The 19,561-nt window shown below is 40.9% G+C and overlaps 1 protein-coding gene across 1 annotated transcript in view; it reads right to left on the bottom strand.

Annotated features, from left to right (window-relative positions):
- Positions 1-307: 307 nt before the first annotated feature.
- Positions 308-19,561, bottom strand: part of trpm3 (transient receptor potential cation channel, subfamily M, member 3) — a 122,542-nt gene continuing 103,288 nt past the window's right edge. The window contains 13 exon segments of the mRNA XM_026321317.1: positions 308-1,928; positions 2,373-2,505; positions 2,667-2,860; positions 3,537-3,687; positions 5,310-5,438; positions 6,010-6,184; positions 7,291-7,542; positions 8,150-8,278; positions 10,869-11,009; positions 13,229-13,432; positions 15,866-16,094; positions 17,679-17,971; positions 19,049-19,078. Of these exon segments, the coding sequence (XP_026177102.1) occupies positions 308-1,928; positions 2,373-2,505; positions 2,667-2,860; positions 3,537-3,687; positions 5,310-5,438; positions 6,010-6,184; positions 7,291-7,542; positions 8,150-8,278; positions 10,869-11,009; positions 13,229-13,432; positions 15,866-16,094; positions 17,679-17,971; positions 19,049-19,078 (3,681 nt within the window).

Here is a 19,561-nt window from a genome sequence, read left to right as displayed (position 1 = left end):
TATCCCACTGAGAGTTACTTAGCTACAAGAGGAGGTAAAAACTAGTCTAGATTCATAGCTCTTTGTTTCTGACTGGTGTACAGTAGGACCACTATAGCTCCCTTCCTTTTCCCCCGAAACTTCCTGATCCAGAGTAAAGTTGCCCTCCATCACTGACTGTAAAATCAATGTTTCTAACCTAAAACATACAGTAAGAAAAAGTAGACTGTAGGTCTGGTTAAGATTAGCATCTATGGGCAACTTCACCCTGTTTTCACTTTTACTCCCTGGTCCTATCAGTGTGTGAGTGTACTGACCAGTGTCCTTGTCACGTGTAGTTTTGTCTGTCAAAGCTGCGGAAAGCTGATGGAGCAGCTAGCTTCCTCATGGACAGGCTGTCAGTCTTGACTGCTTCAGGCCGGGCTCCAGACTTGCTCCTGAGGAAGGGGTTTCTGGTTCCTGCCAGACCCCGGCCACCCGGACCAGGCCCCCTGTCTGCCCCCAAACCTGGTCCCCTCTCCATCCTCTCACTCACTGACAGGCTCTTCCGGTGAGGAGGGGCCAATGTGAGGGAAGGATGGGAGTCATCTGAGGAGCAGCTGTTTGCTCGCTCTAGTCTGGATAAGGGGGAGCAGAGAGGGGCACCCATGGGCCCACCAAGGCCCCCTAGGCGAGGGGTGTCAGGGGCTGGAATCAGGTCCTCAGGGTCCTCTGGGTCAGACTCTGTGTGACTAAGCTCTGCCTCTCTCTCTGGGTGAGAGGAAACAATGTCTGACGGCTTATCAAATGGGAATGAGGTGGATCCTCCAGGGGAGTGTGAGCGTTCAGCAGGAGTGTATGGGGCTGAGACACAGCGTGTATCGATGCAGTCAGTGATGCTGGTGTACTCTGCAGCTTTTACCTGGACCCCTGGCCCCAGTCCACCATAGCAGCCTCTTGGTGTGAACATGAGGCTGTGGGATTTGACTAGAGGAGGCTCATCCAGGAATCCTGTCCCTGCCGTAGAGAGGTAGCGGCTGCTCTTAGAGCGTTCAAGCGGCCCTGCAGAGGGAGGTGGAGATGGTTCCATGTCCCAAGGAGGTAAGGTGGTGTCTGGTAAGAGATGGGCTGAGCACAGTGACAAATCAGCAGCTGCACTGTCGTCAAACACAGCTCCAGCTGTGCCACTGCTGCCTGCACCGCCCTCCGAGTGCCTGTCGCCCAAACCGCTGGTGGCAGCGCTGCTAAAGTCCCGGCCTCCTGGCAGCACCGTCTCCATGATATCTGACTGCAGCGATGAGTCTCTCTGGAGTGGTGGGACCACACGGAGAGGAGCCAGAAAGACCTCCGCAGGCCCCACCTCCTCAGAAGTGGAGACATAGATATCAATGCATGATGACGGACGGTGCTGCTGGGAGACCGCCAGCGTCGCCAGGGGGAGGGGCTTAGACTCCTTGGGGGCAGCGGAGGAGGAGACAGATTGTGAGCTGTTGGCTCGGTGGAGACTGAGTGAGCGCTCTTTGAAGAAGCTCTCTGCTCGTTCAACTCCACTTGCACGTTCACCACCACGACCACCTCCAACATAAAATGAATGGCTCCTGGTCCGTGTAGCCATACTAGTAGGAGAAGGAGGGGACATGGAGCCCTCAGCTGTTCCCTCTAGTGCCTCCTGTAAACGGTAGGCATTCCCCTCTGTGCTGTTAAAGCTGCTTTGACGTAGGATGTATGCAGCTTCTGGGCACTCACCCTGACGGAGGATGTATGCAGAGTCTGTGCAGTCAGATGAAGTCCGCGAACGTGCTTTGTTGACCTCACCACGTTCAACCCCTGTCACACGCTCGAGTGCAATGGCAATTCGCCCAATCAGCTCTTCCATTTGAGCCAGGCGAATATCAACAGTCTGCAGTGACGCCTTCATGAAGTGTTCCCTCTCATTGACTTCTTCCAGACGCATTGCCATGTTCTCCACCCTGATAGAGAAGAGTGGCAATAAGAAAAAGATTAAGCACTGGAGAGAAGGGGAAGAATGGGCTAAATATACACACATTACTGCAGAACTGTTTCCAGGAATGAAAAGAACTGAACACGCAGCATGTGGTACTTGTTGAGTACAAAAGCTGCACAAAAAAGGTTGTGTTAACTTCCTGTATAGATGTCTTTGTCTTTTTTGCAGCTCAGTCATTGATGTAAAAGCTCAATTATTAACCGTCTTGTACTATATTGAAGTATTTCTGTTTTCTCCCATTTTCCATATTGGCAATGAAAATGGGCTAGATTGTCAAATGTGATTCCTAGATAATTTTTTCTCACTTTTGTTTTCTCAAGATGGAGTAATTTGGGCTCACTCAGCCATCATAGAGAAAAGCATAAAGGAAACATAAGAGGTTTAATTTCTCAGTGTAGCCATGTTCAACCTTTCAGAAGTGACTCTGATCCGCTCGTCATTGGAGGAGTGGAACCTGTCGTCTTTTTCTCTGAAGTACTCCTCTATACATTGCTCTTCAAAGTCGTGGACTTTCTTAAGCTCATCCTCTGTGATAAAAAGCTCTGTAGATCAAAGAGATTGGGAGTGGTAAGGTAAAAGTGTGACATTTAACGATTCGATAATAGTGATAATAAAAGTTTAAATAACTTTACGTGCCAGATATTTAGGATTGGTTCTTAGATATTTGTAAAACAGAATTATAAATGGTTTATCTGGCACTCACTCAGTCCATAGTCCCTCTCGTCGTCGTCATGCTTGCGCCAGCGACAACACAGGTGCTTGAGGACCATTGTTATGTGACTGAAGATGATGAGAGGTGGAGGAAGGACTGGGCGCTCATGGAAGGTCATAATGAGCTGATAACGCTGGAACTTCCAAACCTGATTGGAGATGGACTTCACCTCGAAGAATGTATTACTGTGATGGTGGACAACCACAGACACATAAAGATTACATCAACCGAAAGCTAAAGTAAACTTAATCAACTCAATGGCACAACAGAGAGCATAACCGTTTCAGACAGTATACTGACTGATGGACAGACTTACTCACTGTTAACATGTACTTACAGTGCACAGCCAAGGCTGGACACAAAGAGTGTAGAGGTAAAAATGAACGCAAAAGCCAACACAAAAAATATCTTCTGTAATGTGCAAGGTCATTAAACTTTTTTTTTTCTGTTGTGCGCTTCTTAATAATTACTCAGATGGACTCCCCCAAATGTAAAGGGGAGGAGGATCTCACCGCTGCTACATGGCTTAGAAACACAGTAACAGATCATTAGCATGGTAATGTCTCTGTAGAAGAAGCAGCCCAAACAGAAACCACTCTCATTTCTTCTTTTCTCTCACACTTTAAACAAGAGTTACAAAAAAGCCTAAAACACACTAGATGTCTGGTTTGCTTAAAATAGTGCAATTAGATATTTTTAGATGGATGGCCCTGATATCTTAAGGACACCGGTTTTGTGTCAGTTAGAGGACAGAGAGAAAGGATTACTGCTGTCAAAGTAAGTGTGTCTCAGGATCTGATGTGTCTGTAAAGCAATGAAGTGTGTATAGTTTGTTAGAAGTGGGTAGTAGAGCTTACGTACTTGAACACAGCTATGAGGAGGTTGACCAGCAGTATGTTGGCCACCAGCAGATAGCAGGCCATGATGGCTGGGACAATCCAGGCACCCGTCTTACAGGGAGGCAGGGCCACCACCACCCCATCCTCTGCAGTGATGTTCTGCCCACAGGGGGCTGCACACCGCCACAAATAAAACACACACGCACAAGTTAGTACAAGGTAAACAATGTCACTAAGTAGAGACTTGAATCCATCAAAATAGTATTTCAGTAGATGTGGTTAGATGCACAAGAAGTTTGAAAGACATGCAGACACATAACAAGAACAGACACTGCATATGGTCAAGACAAATAAAATCTGTACTAAAATAAACCTAAAGAAATTAAAGAAACAAAAACCAAAGATGGACTGTAAACTGAGATACGAGACCCTAACAACAAAGAGACAAGCAGACCTGAAAATACCAAACAAAAATTCACAATTATATATTTTACAAACAAACATGAAGCATAATTTCTTCATATGCTTCTTTTTGTAAAGAGGGGACTGGAAAAGATTGGTCACTATAAATGATAAGGGCTCATGTTCAGAATGCACATCTGAAAACAAAACACACACAAAAAAACACATTCATCATGTATTGTCACAGTTTGTGTTCCCAATATATTTAAACATGTAGGCAATGTTTAAAATATATTGTCACATATGTGTGCCATACTTCATTCAGCAATGGTTGATTGCTCTGAATCATTTGAGATGTATTTAGGATACATAGTATGTTTTTTCCATCTGTGATGGTTCAGTTGCTGTGACTTGTCGAGGGAACGTTCAGCATTTGTTCTTTGTTTGCCTTTGAGATCCATTCTATCCATGCTCATCGTTGTTTAATATTCAATTATTTCACACAATGCAGCCCAAAGACAGAGAACTGAAGTAATTTTTCTATTTTTTAAAATTTGACCTTTGAAAATTTGGATTTAAAAACTCTGACAACTGAACCACGTGAAAAAACAGATTATAGATGATGAAAGGTGGCTGATAAATATGTTCTAGTGTGGATGTGTGTATGTTATTTTTTTATATTTCTATTGTATTGTTGTATATTCATGGTTTACATTTCATTGCTTACTCATGTAAAATGGTGATTATTTGCGTAAAAACATTTTGGCAATGTTGCAGTTGCTCCAGTGAGAAGCTGAGCCGGCGTAAAGGGAGGATGACAGGGTTTATGTGACAGATGGTGTTAACATGGCAGGGTCACTATTTCAAATTAATCAATTCAAATTCAAGAGATAAAATGATGAAACATCAAGGGAATATCAAAATTTTAAGTTTGATGCTTCCTCTTGCTGTTTAAATGTGAATGCAAAACAATAAAGACCACAAATACATTAGAAGAAATTTGAAAAGTGCTACTGCCATGTAACAGTGCATTTGTCAACCAGTGCCAAAGTTAGTCAGGGTAAAGTTGCTTTCAGGATATAGCCATAGGTCAAGCTACTGGTGGTCTCAATCGGTTTCTCGTCTCAGAGTCAGATCTTCATTGACTTCAGATTGTCTTGAACTGGTCTCTTTTATTTACAGAAAATGCTGTTGATAATACAGTCGCTGACCCAAGACACCAACGCATGAGGGCAACTTTAACCTTTTGAGCGTCTGGAGCTGCATGCACACTTTTGTCTCAAGTGGCCTCTAGTGGTGGGAGTGGGCATGACACAGTGGTAATGTGAGGATGATAGAGGAGAGGTGGGATAGATAGATGTGGTTAAATCAATGTCTATATCTATAGATTTACTGGGATTTTGACTGCACTGGGCAATGTGGGATGGACCATTATTACGCCAGGTTCCGTGAGTTCGAAAGTAATTTTCGACCAGCCAGAGTTTTTCATTCAGCCTGTGCTGTAACTTCCTACTATGCATATCTGAAACAAAGAATGAAAACATTATTTCAGATCTCTTCTCTTTGGGCCACACCTCACATTCTGTACACACCAGCATATATACTACCATACATATAGACAACAGACCAACACACAGATACACTCTTCCTCTCACAGACACTGCTCACAGTCTATTTTTGATTTATTGAGTCAACATGTCACTCTATCCACATGGTATAAAATAATGCAGAGACAAAAAGATCAACACAGACCGACAGTAAACATTAACGATCTCTTATGAAAGAAGCTAAGCAGCTTCACAGAAAGATTACGCAGATATGGTCAACTGGAAACAAGATTTGTTATGAATTTCCCTACTTCTTAATCATATTTTTGCAAATGTGACTTATAAAGTGTTTTAATATGGACAGTATGTGTTACCAAAGGACATCCTGCAGTAATATTTGAACTTGTAGAGGAATGCCTGAAAATTAAATAAAACTCTACAACTGTGTGTATGTGGTCATGTTAATTGATTCTCAGGAACTATCCTCTCTGAATTAACAAAAACAAATTTTATTTAACAGCTCTGACGTTCCGGCCCTGAACTTACGGTCAATCTGGTCGGCAAACACCTCTCCGTAAATCATCCAGTAAGGCATGAAGAAGATATTCCTCGCTAGCATCCAGGACGGATCTTCATTTGGGTGGAGGATGGCCTGCCGCGCCACCCCAAAACTCATCAGCACCACCAACATGATGATCACAAAATACATCATGTCGATCATCTGACAAAGGGACAAAAGGTAGAGGGGGATTGTGAAAGACAGAAGGGAAGGGGTGAGTGGTTTAAGAAGAGAAAAAATGGGGAGCAGTTGGTAAGAATGTTTATAAAAAGGAACAATAATAAAAGAAGAAATGAATAAAGTTAAGAAGGTGGTAATGAGGCAAAATAAGGAAACAAAAAGGGAGTGTGTTGGTCTGTTACAGCTAGAGAAGTAATCATGTTTTTGAGAGTCTTCGATCATCAATCATACTTTCCATATCATAATTTATCTTTTAATGAAACCAGCAGTAGATATTTAAAATGCACTTAATTTTGGTCACCCTTAGATTGATTAATGAAGCACTGAAATGTGGGAAAATCCTTCCTTTGCGATAAATTGTATTGTACTAGTCTGTGACCACGCATTCGTTTTGAAAAATGAAACACATCTTAGATACAGTCACATTTATCATTCTAACCATTATTACTTTATTAAAATACAGAGGTGCATACCCGTTTGGCAGAAATCAGAAATTTTCTTTTCTATATATATTATAGATTATATTTTGTTCTATATGTGCAGTTTGCAAGTCTGGTGGAACTTCAGCTTTTTACTGTATTTACAGTGCAGCTTTTGTTTTTCCTCATTTCTCTCTTCAAACCACTATATGCTGCTGCAGCATCATACAGGTCAATTAATTACCTAAGTCAAATCCGAATCTCACCCTCTACAACTAAAAGCTGATTTTCATATCAAAGAAAGTCTGTGTCCAGTGGAACACAGCTCATGTCAAAGACAGTTCAACATCAGACAGATACAGATTTGGGCCTTTGATCCATACACTAGTTTTGTCTTCATGTATGTATCAGAGGCTCTGATCTTGTGCTCTTTGAGATCAAACAATAAGGTTTAGAGGCACAAAAGCTTTGTCAGAGCAGGGCTGGACTCCACATACAAATGAAACCTTTGCAATTATGAGACTCATAATTATAAACAGTATAGATCATGTTGAGTGAAGTCAGAAGGTGCAAAGAGTCATATACAAATGAAGAACACATAATGGAGAGATACTGTGATAGAAAAGAAAGGCAGACACACACACACATCCATTCCCTGCCCTTTCTCACCATCTTGCCAATCATCATCACATATGGACCCAGGTACTTGTTGACCCCAAAGATGTCAAGCAGCCGGATGTACCAGTAGATGATGTTGACGCAATAGATGACCCGCCCGTAGCTCATGAGCGGTGGCTCCTGAAGACGCAGGACCATGCCGACGGAGAATATGAGGATGGCCATGAGGTCTGTGATGTTCCAGTACTCCTGAAGCCATACTTTCACCTTCTGCAACAACTTCCCCGGCTCTGACATCAGGATCTGGAAGAATGTTTTGAAGGGAAATTAGCAGAGAAATTTAAACAAAAGATGAATACTCAAATCCAGGAATGATGAGAATATGTGAACATAGAGAAATACAAGGGAGGAAAATGAATAAGTCAAAACAAGAGATTAAAATAAAATAATTGAAAACTAGATAATGGCATTGTATTATATCCTGTCCACCATAAGAGGGCAGTATGAGTTCACCAATGAGAGAATCTGACACTATGAGGAGGCATTGTACATCTGCAAATGATCTGACACAATGATGAATGCATTTCATACACTTACAGTGGAAGAACAGCCACCAAGTGAGGCTGAACTATACAGTCTACCAGTATTTTCTCTTTACTCTTCCTTCTTTGTTTTCCCATCTGTGCCCTGTCATTCCTAACTCCTTCTGCCCTGGTTTTCTGCTATTAATCAGGAGCTATTTCGTGCCATAGGAATAGTGCCCCCTCCCACCCCTACTGGAATTCGACAGCAGGTGACACTACGGTGACGAGCTTTGAGTCAGTTCACTGGGCAGTGGTGAAGAATTGATTATTGTGTTCAATACAGTCCTGCACTAATGGTGCACATTTGCATGTGGGATCTTATATACCTCTCTCATCTTCTCGATGCCATTGGTGAAGATGTAAGCAATGACGACCCATTCTTGAGGAGAAGGCCACAAGTCCATCTTGACCAGGACGATGTAGTTAAACAACATCAGGTAGCCCACATATGCCATCTGTGAAAAACAGCAGGGAGAAATGAATAGGGTCACATATATGGCTATCTGCTTGTGTTTGTGTAGCAAACTGTACATTAATAAAGTTCAGCTTTCTCTCTGCAAACAAATGTGCTCCAATGGTCAAAAAGGCTTCTGTGTGTAACTGCTCACATTAAACTCTTATTTAAGGAATGACTGAGCCTCATTACACCTGACTTTAATGCAATGTTTCAAATCTGATAATTTGATGTCAAGACACGATTACTGCACCTCCACACCTGTCCTGGAAATGTCCATTATGTGTCTCATGTGGCTTTATCTATTTTAATTCAGGTCAGGTGTCCATTTTCCTTTTTCCCTCATGTACTTTGCACTGTGGTTCATCATGATCCAAACTAGATTTTGATCACATTTTGATCATAGTGAAAGCCTAATGACAGTTTTAATTTCATCACGGAAAACTTAGACAAGAAGTTCTTATGTACAGCATAATTTTCACACCAAAAATGAGACTAAAAGGAAAGAAAAAGCATTTGCAAATGAAACTAACACAATGTCTTGTATTTATTTCGATGAATAAAAACAAAATGATAATGTGAAGGACACATGAATGGACATGAAGTAATGCCAATCGTAATGCAAAGTTTCTAAGTCAGAAAATGAAGCTCCTGTTTAGTAAGTTTCCTTTGCCACCTAAAATGTCTTGCTCAAAAGTCTGTAAAACTGCTTGACTTGTTGTAGTGTACTAGCAAGTGTATGAAGCTTCTTACAGTTAAAACTGATGCTGGTGCTTCTTGGAGGAAATGGGTTTATGAAGTAAATGCATCTATAATTACTGAGAGTTAGACAAATAGACTTCTATATCGCTTTTGTATGCAGTTAAACACACTTGGAGCATATTTATACTATTCGCCCATTCATAGACACACTCAAACTGATGGCACCATATAATCATTCACACACTCACACACCAATGGCACAGTCACTGGGAGCAATCGGGGGTTTAGTGTTTTGCCCAAGGACAAATGTGGACTAGAAAATCCATCCTGTAAGAAGGCAAGAAACTGGGAAAACATAGCAATATGCCAACATTTCTTATAACATGAATTAAAAGTAAATGCATTGTTTTAGCCCGATGTCATTTGTGTTGCGATCAAAAGGAATTCATATGTTCCATGCCAGCAAATCTTCCTATAGGTGTTCACTACACCTGTATTAATGTATTAAACAATGTAGGTTTTCTCACTAAACACAGAAGACAGACCTTTAGTCAAAATGTGAATGAATCCTTATTTATTAAAAACGCAGGAATAAAATTTATTCAAATGTTAACTAACCAAACGCAGACTGAAAAATCTTTACTTATTTAGACTAAAACTAGATTAAACTAACAAAAATCAGAGGCTGTGACACATTGTCACTCTGCAGTGCATCAAGTGCATCAGCAGCTGGATCCACTTCTGTTTTAACTGAAATCCTCTCCATGGTGTTTAATAGGAGGAGCTCCATTGTTTGTTGACATTAATTAATGCAGGTGTAATTCTGTAGTGAACTAATTAAACAATATGCTGCACTGTATATAAACAGTGATGTGGACTGCTATGCAATACTGTTAACAGTTTTAGCTTTAAATTCCTAACGATAACAAAAGGCTCAACTATATTTGTTACATTTTTATCTTCCAGTCTTAAATCAAGCATTCATCTGCTGTGAGCAAGTAAACTGATTTTAATAATGTAAGATAGTTTTCATTCAGCCCCACATGAACAGTTGATCTATGTGATAGGCTTGACTAATGTTACATAAATATAGCAGTGCTCTACAGTGAGCAGCAGGTTTGAATACAAATCTGGACCCTGAGAAAACCCAGCATTTGATCTACAAGTGCAATAAAATTCACAGTAGAAGATCTTTCATTAACCAGAAGGGCAGAAAGGAGAGATGGGGGGGGGTAAATAGCCAGAGAGGAGAAATTGAAATTAAACAAAAGACGAAATATTTTCTCAGCATAAATAAACAGTGAAATCTCTGCCGGTGATAAAGAGATGTTTTCGCTGGGCAAGCAAACTGAGCGAGCGAGCAAGATAGGTTGTGTAAAACAACAACAACAAAAAAAAAACACATTACACACACACTTGCAGTCAGATATTGTACAAAACGGAAGCTACACACACAAGCCTCAGAGACATTTAGAGTCACAGGATCTAGATAAGTGGTGTTTTCAAGGACATAAAAAGAGAAAAACACTAAACACACGTTTTCTCAAACATATAAAGCTAAACTTGAAATCAAATAATATTTGCTTATTGTAATACCTTGTCCAGTGGCACAATGCCATGACTTTCAGTGTTTTTACAATGTTAGTACAAAACTGTGATCTTCAACCCCCCCCGAACTCTCCCCATCTCTTTCACACTAAACTCTTGCACCCCAGTAAAGCTGGGTAATGACAGGGTGGAACAGGAGGTTAATGACAATGGAGGCACCATGGAAGCAGAAACTAATGGCAGGGAACCAGCAATTGATGCCGTTGCAGAGATACACTAAGCACTGACAGTGCCAACAGGAAGCTGAGCATGTAGGCGGTGTTGCTGCAGCTGACACTGACCGTATGGAACCAGAACTTGACAATTGGAGCATTGTAGAACTCGTATATCTTGCGTCCCATGGGGATGAGGCGGTGGCGTTTCTGAACCTCCTCGACATCCTTCTTTCTGGATGTCTCTGTGGTTACCTTACCCAGCATCGCCTGGGTGGATTCAAACCCCACATGGAGCGAGGGAGGAAGGAGCAAAAGGTGCGAGTGATAAAGGGATGGAGAGTGTGGGAAGAGGGAAATGTGACGGTTTGGTAAGACGAGGGAGGAGGAGTGGGTGGAGGGAGAGAGGATGGAGATGAAGGCAAGTATGTGGAGGGGAGGAGTTGGGATAGGAAGAATCAAATAAAGGAAAAAAAGGAGAAAGGGAGAGGGTTACATTACGATCTACAGCACAGTTTAAATATCATAATCAAAGAAGCAAGCACAGGCAATGTCATCATTCCAAAATGTGAAATGTATGTTTGAGGTGGAGTGTTTGGGTGAAGGCTGGTAACACAGTATGACGCAGACACAGACACTCATGGATTGTGTCTCAGACAACAATTAAGAGGCAGAAGAGAAACACAGACAATGGCAGGAAGGAGACAGGAAAAGAAAAGGAAAAGATAAGACACATATAACTGATTTAAATCTGTGACACATTTCCTTATCCATGAGAGAGGGTTCTTAGCCCACTGTTTTTATGGGTTATGGTCTTAATGTTAAACCAACACCAGACCTCTGAGGGAGTTCAGTTCATGGAACTGTATTGTATGTCAAGAAGTATTTCAGACCTGGGCAAAGACATAATGTTTAAATTTCTTTTAAGATATTTGACATATACAATGAGCAATTGGTTTACGTTCCCAGGCCCTGTAACAGGTATCACAGTGATGAAACTATTGCTAAGAAACCAGCAACAAATCAAAGAAGAAATCATCATTAGTAAGGAATCAGGGTATTTCTATTTTTTTCTGAAAATGTGAAACATAAACAGCCAAAGTTTTGCCCAAGGCACACACAGACAGGGCCTTCAGGGTGAACAGATTCAGATGCCAGTGTGTAAATCACACCATGCCTTTACTTCACTCAACATGCACATTATCTAATCAGCAAGTGGACGCAGGCTATCACACAAGCTATTACATTCATCATAGTGTGGTTTATCTAAAGCATCTGAGGACAGGACAATACAAGCTCCCTCTGTGGTGTAGCAGTCTGTGTGTATCCGTATGAATCTTTACGTGATTCATAAGTATCTGAAGGTGCATTTGTACAGTCAGAAGCCAGGGCAACAGGATGGGCTCTTTGCAAATGCATCCTCTGAAAGGAGGGTTCTTTGTCGAACACCACAGCACCTCAAGGACTGCATGTGTAAAAGGGCCCATTTAGTGAATCTTTGCGCTGGCTTGCTGGCTGTGCTCAACGCAGATGGAAAGTATGTACAGTGGTGCTGAAAGGCGTTCAACTTCAGTTCAATCACCTTATGAGAAGACCTCAGATTCAGTTTGTGCATTAAAATTGCTTTTAATAAGTTACATTGTTGATTTAAATACACAAACTGGACCTTGGCATCATCTCCAGAATTGATTGGATTGAAATGGAACAAGTCCTAATCTTGCTGTACATCCATGTCTATGCAGATGGACCAACTCTTCCGCTGTGAGCCGGGAGAAGGTGCTCAGACTCCGCATGATTTAAGCTCTGCAGCAGCAGGCGGACACGGTTATATAATGCAAAAGCCTGGGCCTCCCATGCTCAGCAGCCACCATGCTGAGTGGTACGCTGCAGCAAGTCATCACTGATGGGAGAGAGTGAGGGGCAGCAATCAGCTTGCATACTGTACCTCAATCAGAACTGAGCTTGGAGAGAAAAGGGGAGAAAGAAAGAACTAGAGAGAGGGGGAGAGTTGCAGAACAAGAGAACAAAAGAAAAAGAAATAAAAGAAGCAAAGAAAGAGCTGGGAAGAGAACAGAGGGACCAAAGAAAAATGAGAGAAATAGAGAAGGAGATAGTAGAAGAAACATACACAAGGGAACCCACAAGCGGCGACAGACTGAGACGCTACAACTCCACGACCATGTCTTTGCTGAGACGACGAGAAACAGGAAATGCTGATTTGGCTGGAAGTGGTCCAGTTGTCCAGAATAGAGAAACAGGTATGTGTGTGGAGACCTGCGCATGTATGTGTGTGTATGTTGTCATCCATCACTGTGGACACCAAAAAGACTGTATAAAACTGGTCCACAGGAGATATTGATAATGAACACAGAATTGGCGCTGTGATCAGTCAGTGATCAGTTTTATGATCTAAACAAATTATGTGTACTGCCTGAGATTTGAATATGTGTACAGATTCTGAGATGCGGGGCTGAGGTGGGTTCTCTCACCACGGAGTTGTACTGCGCCTCACAGTAAGATCTTACTGTGAACTCCATGTCTTCCTCCTCCTTCTCCTTGACTGGTTTCTCTGGTTCCTCTTCCTCCTTCTCCTGCAGGTAGGCCTCTTGATCCTGGGGCATGTAGGACATCTCATCCTTGTTCTTGAACTCCAGACTCAGGATGGACGGTGGCAGAAGCAGCCCTAAGATTACCTGGGTGATGAGGAAGAGAGGGGGTGGAGGAGTTGAAAGTGACGGATCATAAATGTCAAAAAGATGTTCAGTTTCAAGAGCGTTGTTGCAGAAATTAGAACACAGAGAGTGTGGAACAAACCATCCTTCATAATTGGCCTGGAACATGCACATGTGAAACACACATAATCTAAATTTACCCTTGTAAACAGCCCCTGACCATGCCCTGGCCTGCATATGCCTGAATGACAAAACTTTGGCATTTACAGGAGCTCAGGCGAGGGCTCTCATCACTGTAGCTGTTTACAAAAGCATTAGTCCAGGCAGCAAGAGTACGGGGCTGCCACGATGGATGAGAGGGACACACACCCGCAGGCATGCTGCAACCACTTCAGCTTTATAATAGTGAAACAAGAAAAACCAGAGTCAGGCTGTAACCACATTGGAAAGCTGAAGAAAAGGGGAAGAGAAGAAGACGGAGAACAGAACACCTTATCTCAGGAAGTAGCGATGTTATAAAATGTAGCTGTTTTCATTGGCTCAAAATTTAATTGGCTTAAGTTTATTTTACATTCATTTGTGATGAGAAATTATTAACAAAAGTGTAAATTATTACAAAAAGTGAGGGTTAAAGAATAGTTTCTGGGTGAACGTATGGGGTTAGTGAAACACAATTACAACCACAGCAGAGAAAATGATGTCTCAGCTTCTTGTGTCATCAGTCATGTCGTGGAGATGGAGCCACATATTCCAACAATTTTTCAGAGTTATTGTTGTGTGAAGAAATCAATGTATGCATGTTTTGATATGAGTTAAAGTGCTGGGGGGGTAAGTGTTCTCACAACCATAGCAACTCAAAAAAAGGTGCCTACATATTATTTTGACAAGGTTATTTGCTGTATATCATGAAGTCTTGGGGGCAACGAATCTCGTTTGTTCCACTTGGGTCTGTCTTCCTGTTTCAATGAGCTTGCCTTAGCAATGCACTTGCTCGCTCCCTCCTGCAAAGGCTAAACCATACGTTAGGCATTTGTGGTCTCTCCCAGCTCTGAGAAGCTAATCAGCCAGCCAGCCCCCTCAGCCTATCTTCAATATAACTAATTGTAACTTCTCTGATTGAAGCAGCTGCCTCTTTTCACCCTACCACTAGAGAACCCACATTAACAAAAGTACGCAAAACCTAAATCAAACCTTTCCCCGTGACTCAAAAACCACAGGAGCCTCAGTGTAAAATACATCACCATTTTAACCTTATCTTTTCAGTAATTAAGGTTCTTTGGCCACCTCTGGTTTAAGAGAAGGATTTTTGTAGGTTTGTACTAATAAAGCTGTGGTGGTGGTGGTGGTTCAACCAGAATGCCACCTCACTAAGACACTAATCTTTCTCCGTAGTATTATCCTCCAATAAACCTCCTTCCTCCAGTTGGTCCTCATGCTCATTATGACTGGCTGACCATCAGGTATCACAGTCTTTGAGTAAATCTTTTCATCAAGATAAACTCACATGCATTATTAATCTGTGACTGATCAATATTAGTCTGCTCAATTCTGTTCATCTGACTGAACTGTGTATCAGTGTAATTGTAATTGTAACAACCCCAAAACACTCAGCATATTTCACAGCTTCCATTCCGATTTGGTTTTGTCCGTGAAAACTTGATAATAATTTGATATGATGTAATTAGAAACCTACAAACTCTGCTCTCTCAAAAGGTGGGTTTGTTGAGACAAGGGCTCACAAGATAAAGTTTTTTAACGGTCGGTGGTGAGCTATTTACTTTTCACAGTCTATTGCACACTCTCCACATTCTCCTAAATGAGTTAACCATAGTCATAACCAGCCAGCCATACTAGTGAGCTTCCGGGTAAAAGCTCCTTTTTCCTCTGTGAAGTTTGGGTAATTATTTACATATTGAGCCGAGATTAATGAGGATACACTGTACAGTACATCAATAATTTTACTTGAAGGCTATTTTTTAGTACTAGAGTTGTGGTACATAATATTCAACAAGGACATAACTATCCATAACTATTATTCTGTAATTTTCCAGTTCACTGTTCATCATTCTGCATTACGTCTAATTAGAACATGACTGAAGAACTGTGACCAAATACGAATTGATTTCACATATTGTAACTCTTATATTATAAAGTGTTCCCTGATGGAACAACTATGAAACATCAACAGTGTTTCTAAATTACCTGCACAACATACACCACAGTAAACAAGTTGCATATGTGCTGATGATATATTTGTATTAAGCTAATAAAATAAATAATATAGTGTAGGAATATCATGTCCAGAAAAACAAGAAAACAAATTTTTTTTTAATGTTCGGAATGGTAATCAACAATCCTCTCCCTTCAAATTTCTACACACCATACCTGGTGGTCGTCATGTACAACCCTTCTCTACTTTCCAATAGCCCCATCGGTAGATTTCACATCTGTTACCTTCAGGCCTGAGTTCTTGCGCATGCGCAGGCGTCCCATCCACATGTCGGTCAGCAGCATCTGACTGCAGGTGTGAGCAATGAAATCTCTGTGTTTGGCTGCTACTGCCAGCTGCAGACAGGTGGCGTTGCTCCAGTTCTTCAGCTCGTATGTCAGAAGCTTCATGGCCATCTGCTCGTCCTGTTTATAAGACTGGTCTAGGAGTTCCACTGCCAGCTGGCCAAACTCTCTGGGAAATTATATGCAGAACATATACAGGCACACAGAGACATGAACAGAGGCAGCAATGCATTTGGTGCAAACATGAACATGCAATAAAACTAGTCAAGGAATCCCTGACCATCTTCCCAAAATGTGAGGGGGATTATATATTTGCACACCCACACAGAGATATAACAACATTTTGCATATGAATGTAGCACACAGGCATGGCCAAGGCCTACATGACATGCATCTCAAACATTTATAGTAGATGCACACAGCAAAGAAAGCCCAAAGTCCCACTGGTAATTATGTTTGTATTTTTTCCAAGGCCAAGGGGTTTTTGAAGGCTTGTTGTTTAAGTTTTCATTATATTTATACAGCATGCTGAACAAGAAATGCTATTGAAGCTACAGTTACAAAATTATGGAGCTAGTGTGAAGTATGTCTTTGAGAAATGAGGCCAAAATATGAGAAGAACTGTAGAAATATTGGAATGTAATAAGATCAACACACACATTCATAAACACAACCTCACACTATCAAATATTCTAAACCAACATAAAGCACCACCACTCGAACCAGCATTTTAATACCTCCCCTTCTACATAATAAAAACATAAATCAATACTCAATACAAGACAGCCCTAATTTCAGCCTCTGAAAGGACTTTCTTCTAAAAAGAACACACAAGCATGAATGCTCATACATATACAACACAATATTTCACCATACTCTGTATAAAAAAAGCACTAACAGATGGATTAAAAAAAAACCAAAAAACAAGCGTTCACATAGAAAGACAGCACATGGTAGACGTACAGTATGACTGGGTCCCTGTTTTGATGAGAGGCTTTTTCAGTTACTTATATAGACACTAATTATAAAGGATGAATATTGCATCTTGCCTATTTGCAAGTACCTTAAAAGAAAAATGACTGTCATACACTATTGTATGTAGACATTATAAATTATGCTATATATAAATACACACATAATAAAAAAGACATTCACAAACACTGTAACCACAAATTCTTTAACGTTTCTATGAAGATATGAAAATGTAGGCATTTAAATGATCCAGTAAAAATTCTCAGTGCAAAGTAAATTCAAAATATGCCTGTTCTAAGGCTGTCCGTTGAATTGCGCTTTCGTGTGAATGTGTTGGGGGATTGGTTGGATTGGTATGGCTTGAAGGAGATGAACATTTTTACTCCTAATTAAGAGTTATTTCCGTGGCCCGCAGAGTCACCTCTTGGTGATTGCCTTAATCTCAAATGCAAATCCTTAACTAATGATGCAACAGACATGCATGTTATTTAGAATTCTGTATGTATGTCACTTACATCCCATGGGAAACTGGAGGCGTCTAAAAACGGTTCGTTTGCAGGAAAGAAGGCATATTAGTGTATTTGTGTGTGCATCTCCCTATATGTGCTGGACTGACCATCTAGACTCCCTAATCAACTCTGCATTAATCATTAAGTGTAGAAATTTTGAACTGAGATAAGTCACACAAATTACAAAATCACATAATATTGAAATATTATGTTTACAAGCGCACATGCAGAGATGTTTGTTTGGGTCTGTGTGGCTCATCCATGTCACCCACCTGGAATTGTGGTTTAACTCCTGGGAGATGTCATCCACCATGTCGTTCTCTGAGGCTTCATGTGCCATGGCCTTACAAAGCTTACAGGCTACCAAGGCCTTGGCCATGGCCTCTTCACCATGCTGCCAAAAGAACAGCGCCATCTTTTGACGCTTCATAAGGACGGCCCACACCATCAGCTCATGGAAGGGGAAAGGGAAGTGGTTGATTTCTGGGTCATCCAAATCAATGTCCACCTCCTCCTCTCGTTTACGTGTAGTCTTCTGGCGGCCTCTGCGTATTGGCATGTCATCCTGGTGGAGATCCATGACAAGTGAGTGGGGTAGAAAGAGGGATTTCTGTGTAGATTTATTTTTTTAAGGATATAATAACAGTATTCAGATATAGTTATGGATATACTGTGCCCAATGCTTGGGTTCAAAATGATGATTACAAGTGGCACCCAAGACAGCTAGATCATAATCATGACTTAAAACTCTGAAGCCTTCCTGAGTTTGACCACATTCGACAAATGTCAAAAGCAGTTATATCACCCAGTGAAGGTTTTCTTTATATATTTATAAAAGGTGTTCATCCTCCACTTGTAGTGGGAAAGTCAGACTTTAAAAGAGACGTAGAGACACACAGTGCTACAGACAAAACATGTAGACAACAACTAGCAGACATGGTCTCATATACCTCTTCACAAAATATTTTCATAAAAATGTTAAAATACCATTTCATCTTTAATTTTTTTGTAAGTTTTCAGTGTCTCCAAGTTAATTCTCTGCCTCTGGAGAGACTGACACTTTCTGGTTCTGCCTGAATGATATGATAGTACTTCTGCAGTAAAACATTTCAACACTGACACTCCATTAATATCCATTTCAAAAAGAGTAAAACTATAGATTAGATATAAATACTTCTGAGAATATAGTTGATAAAATCCTAATCTTAATGCAGCTCTTCATGGTACAAACATCCTGAATACATGAGAGTACACAACCGTGTATTGTATTATGTAATAATGTCAGGTGAGTTATTACCTATCCAGTTGAATGTAACTGAGCTGCTCTGACAAGTATACAAAGAGCAATATACACTCAGGCTGCCTGGAGCCATTAGACCTCATGCAGCTTTTTGTTATTTCATAAATTTGAAGAAAGTGTAAAGTGAAAATAACGTTGTATAGGTATTGTGAAATCCCTGATGTTATGTTATTTAACAACGACCCACAAAATGAATAAAATATGTTTCAAGATCCTCCATCTATTTCACTGAGAAGATTCTGCAGAATATACACTCAACACAAGTGAACAGACTGCTGTAGATGAGGGACAGGAACAGGCAAGTACTGACTGAATAATAACCTTGATGAAATATACACTCACCTCCATCCCCAGCAGTTTCAGGGCTTTGGGCTAGAAAAGCAGTAAAAAATAAACAAACAGAACAAGACCTTGTTGAATGTATTTTTAGAGCAATTACAGTCTATAAGCACAACACAGTACAGATTGAAAAATGAACAAACTTCTTTCCATAAGACTGGAAATATTGTTTCATATAAGTCAAGTCAAAAAGAAAATGAGTTGTAGCATTTTGGGCTGGTGTTAGTGTACCATGCGCACAGCAACAATCCCTTACAGTTGCGTGTTTGCATGCATTAAAGCAGAGTGCATTTGGTACAGTACTGAGCATCTGTATTAAAGCAGGGCACATATGAATTATGCATTCATGAGCCATCATCTGAGTTGGTAAAAATAGCCATGGTCTCCTGTGGATTTTTTTTATCTGCATCTATTTCAAGGCTTTGTTCTTAGTTAACGTGTTTGTGTGTGTGTATGTGTGTGTGTGCACGCTCATTTGATTTCAACCACAAAATAAGAGTGAAATCGGAACTGACT

This window comes from Mastacembelus armatus, chromosome 9 (assembly GCF_900324485.2).
Source record: "Mastacembelus armatus chromosome 9, fMasArm1.2, whole genome shotgun sequence".
NCBI lineage: Eukaryota > Metazoa > Chordata > Actinopteri > Synbranchiformes > Mastacembelidae > Mastacembelus > Mastacembelus armatus.
This window is presented reverse-complemented; position numbering and strand designations above follow the sequence as displayed.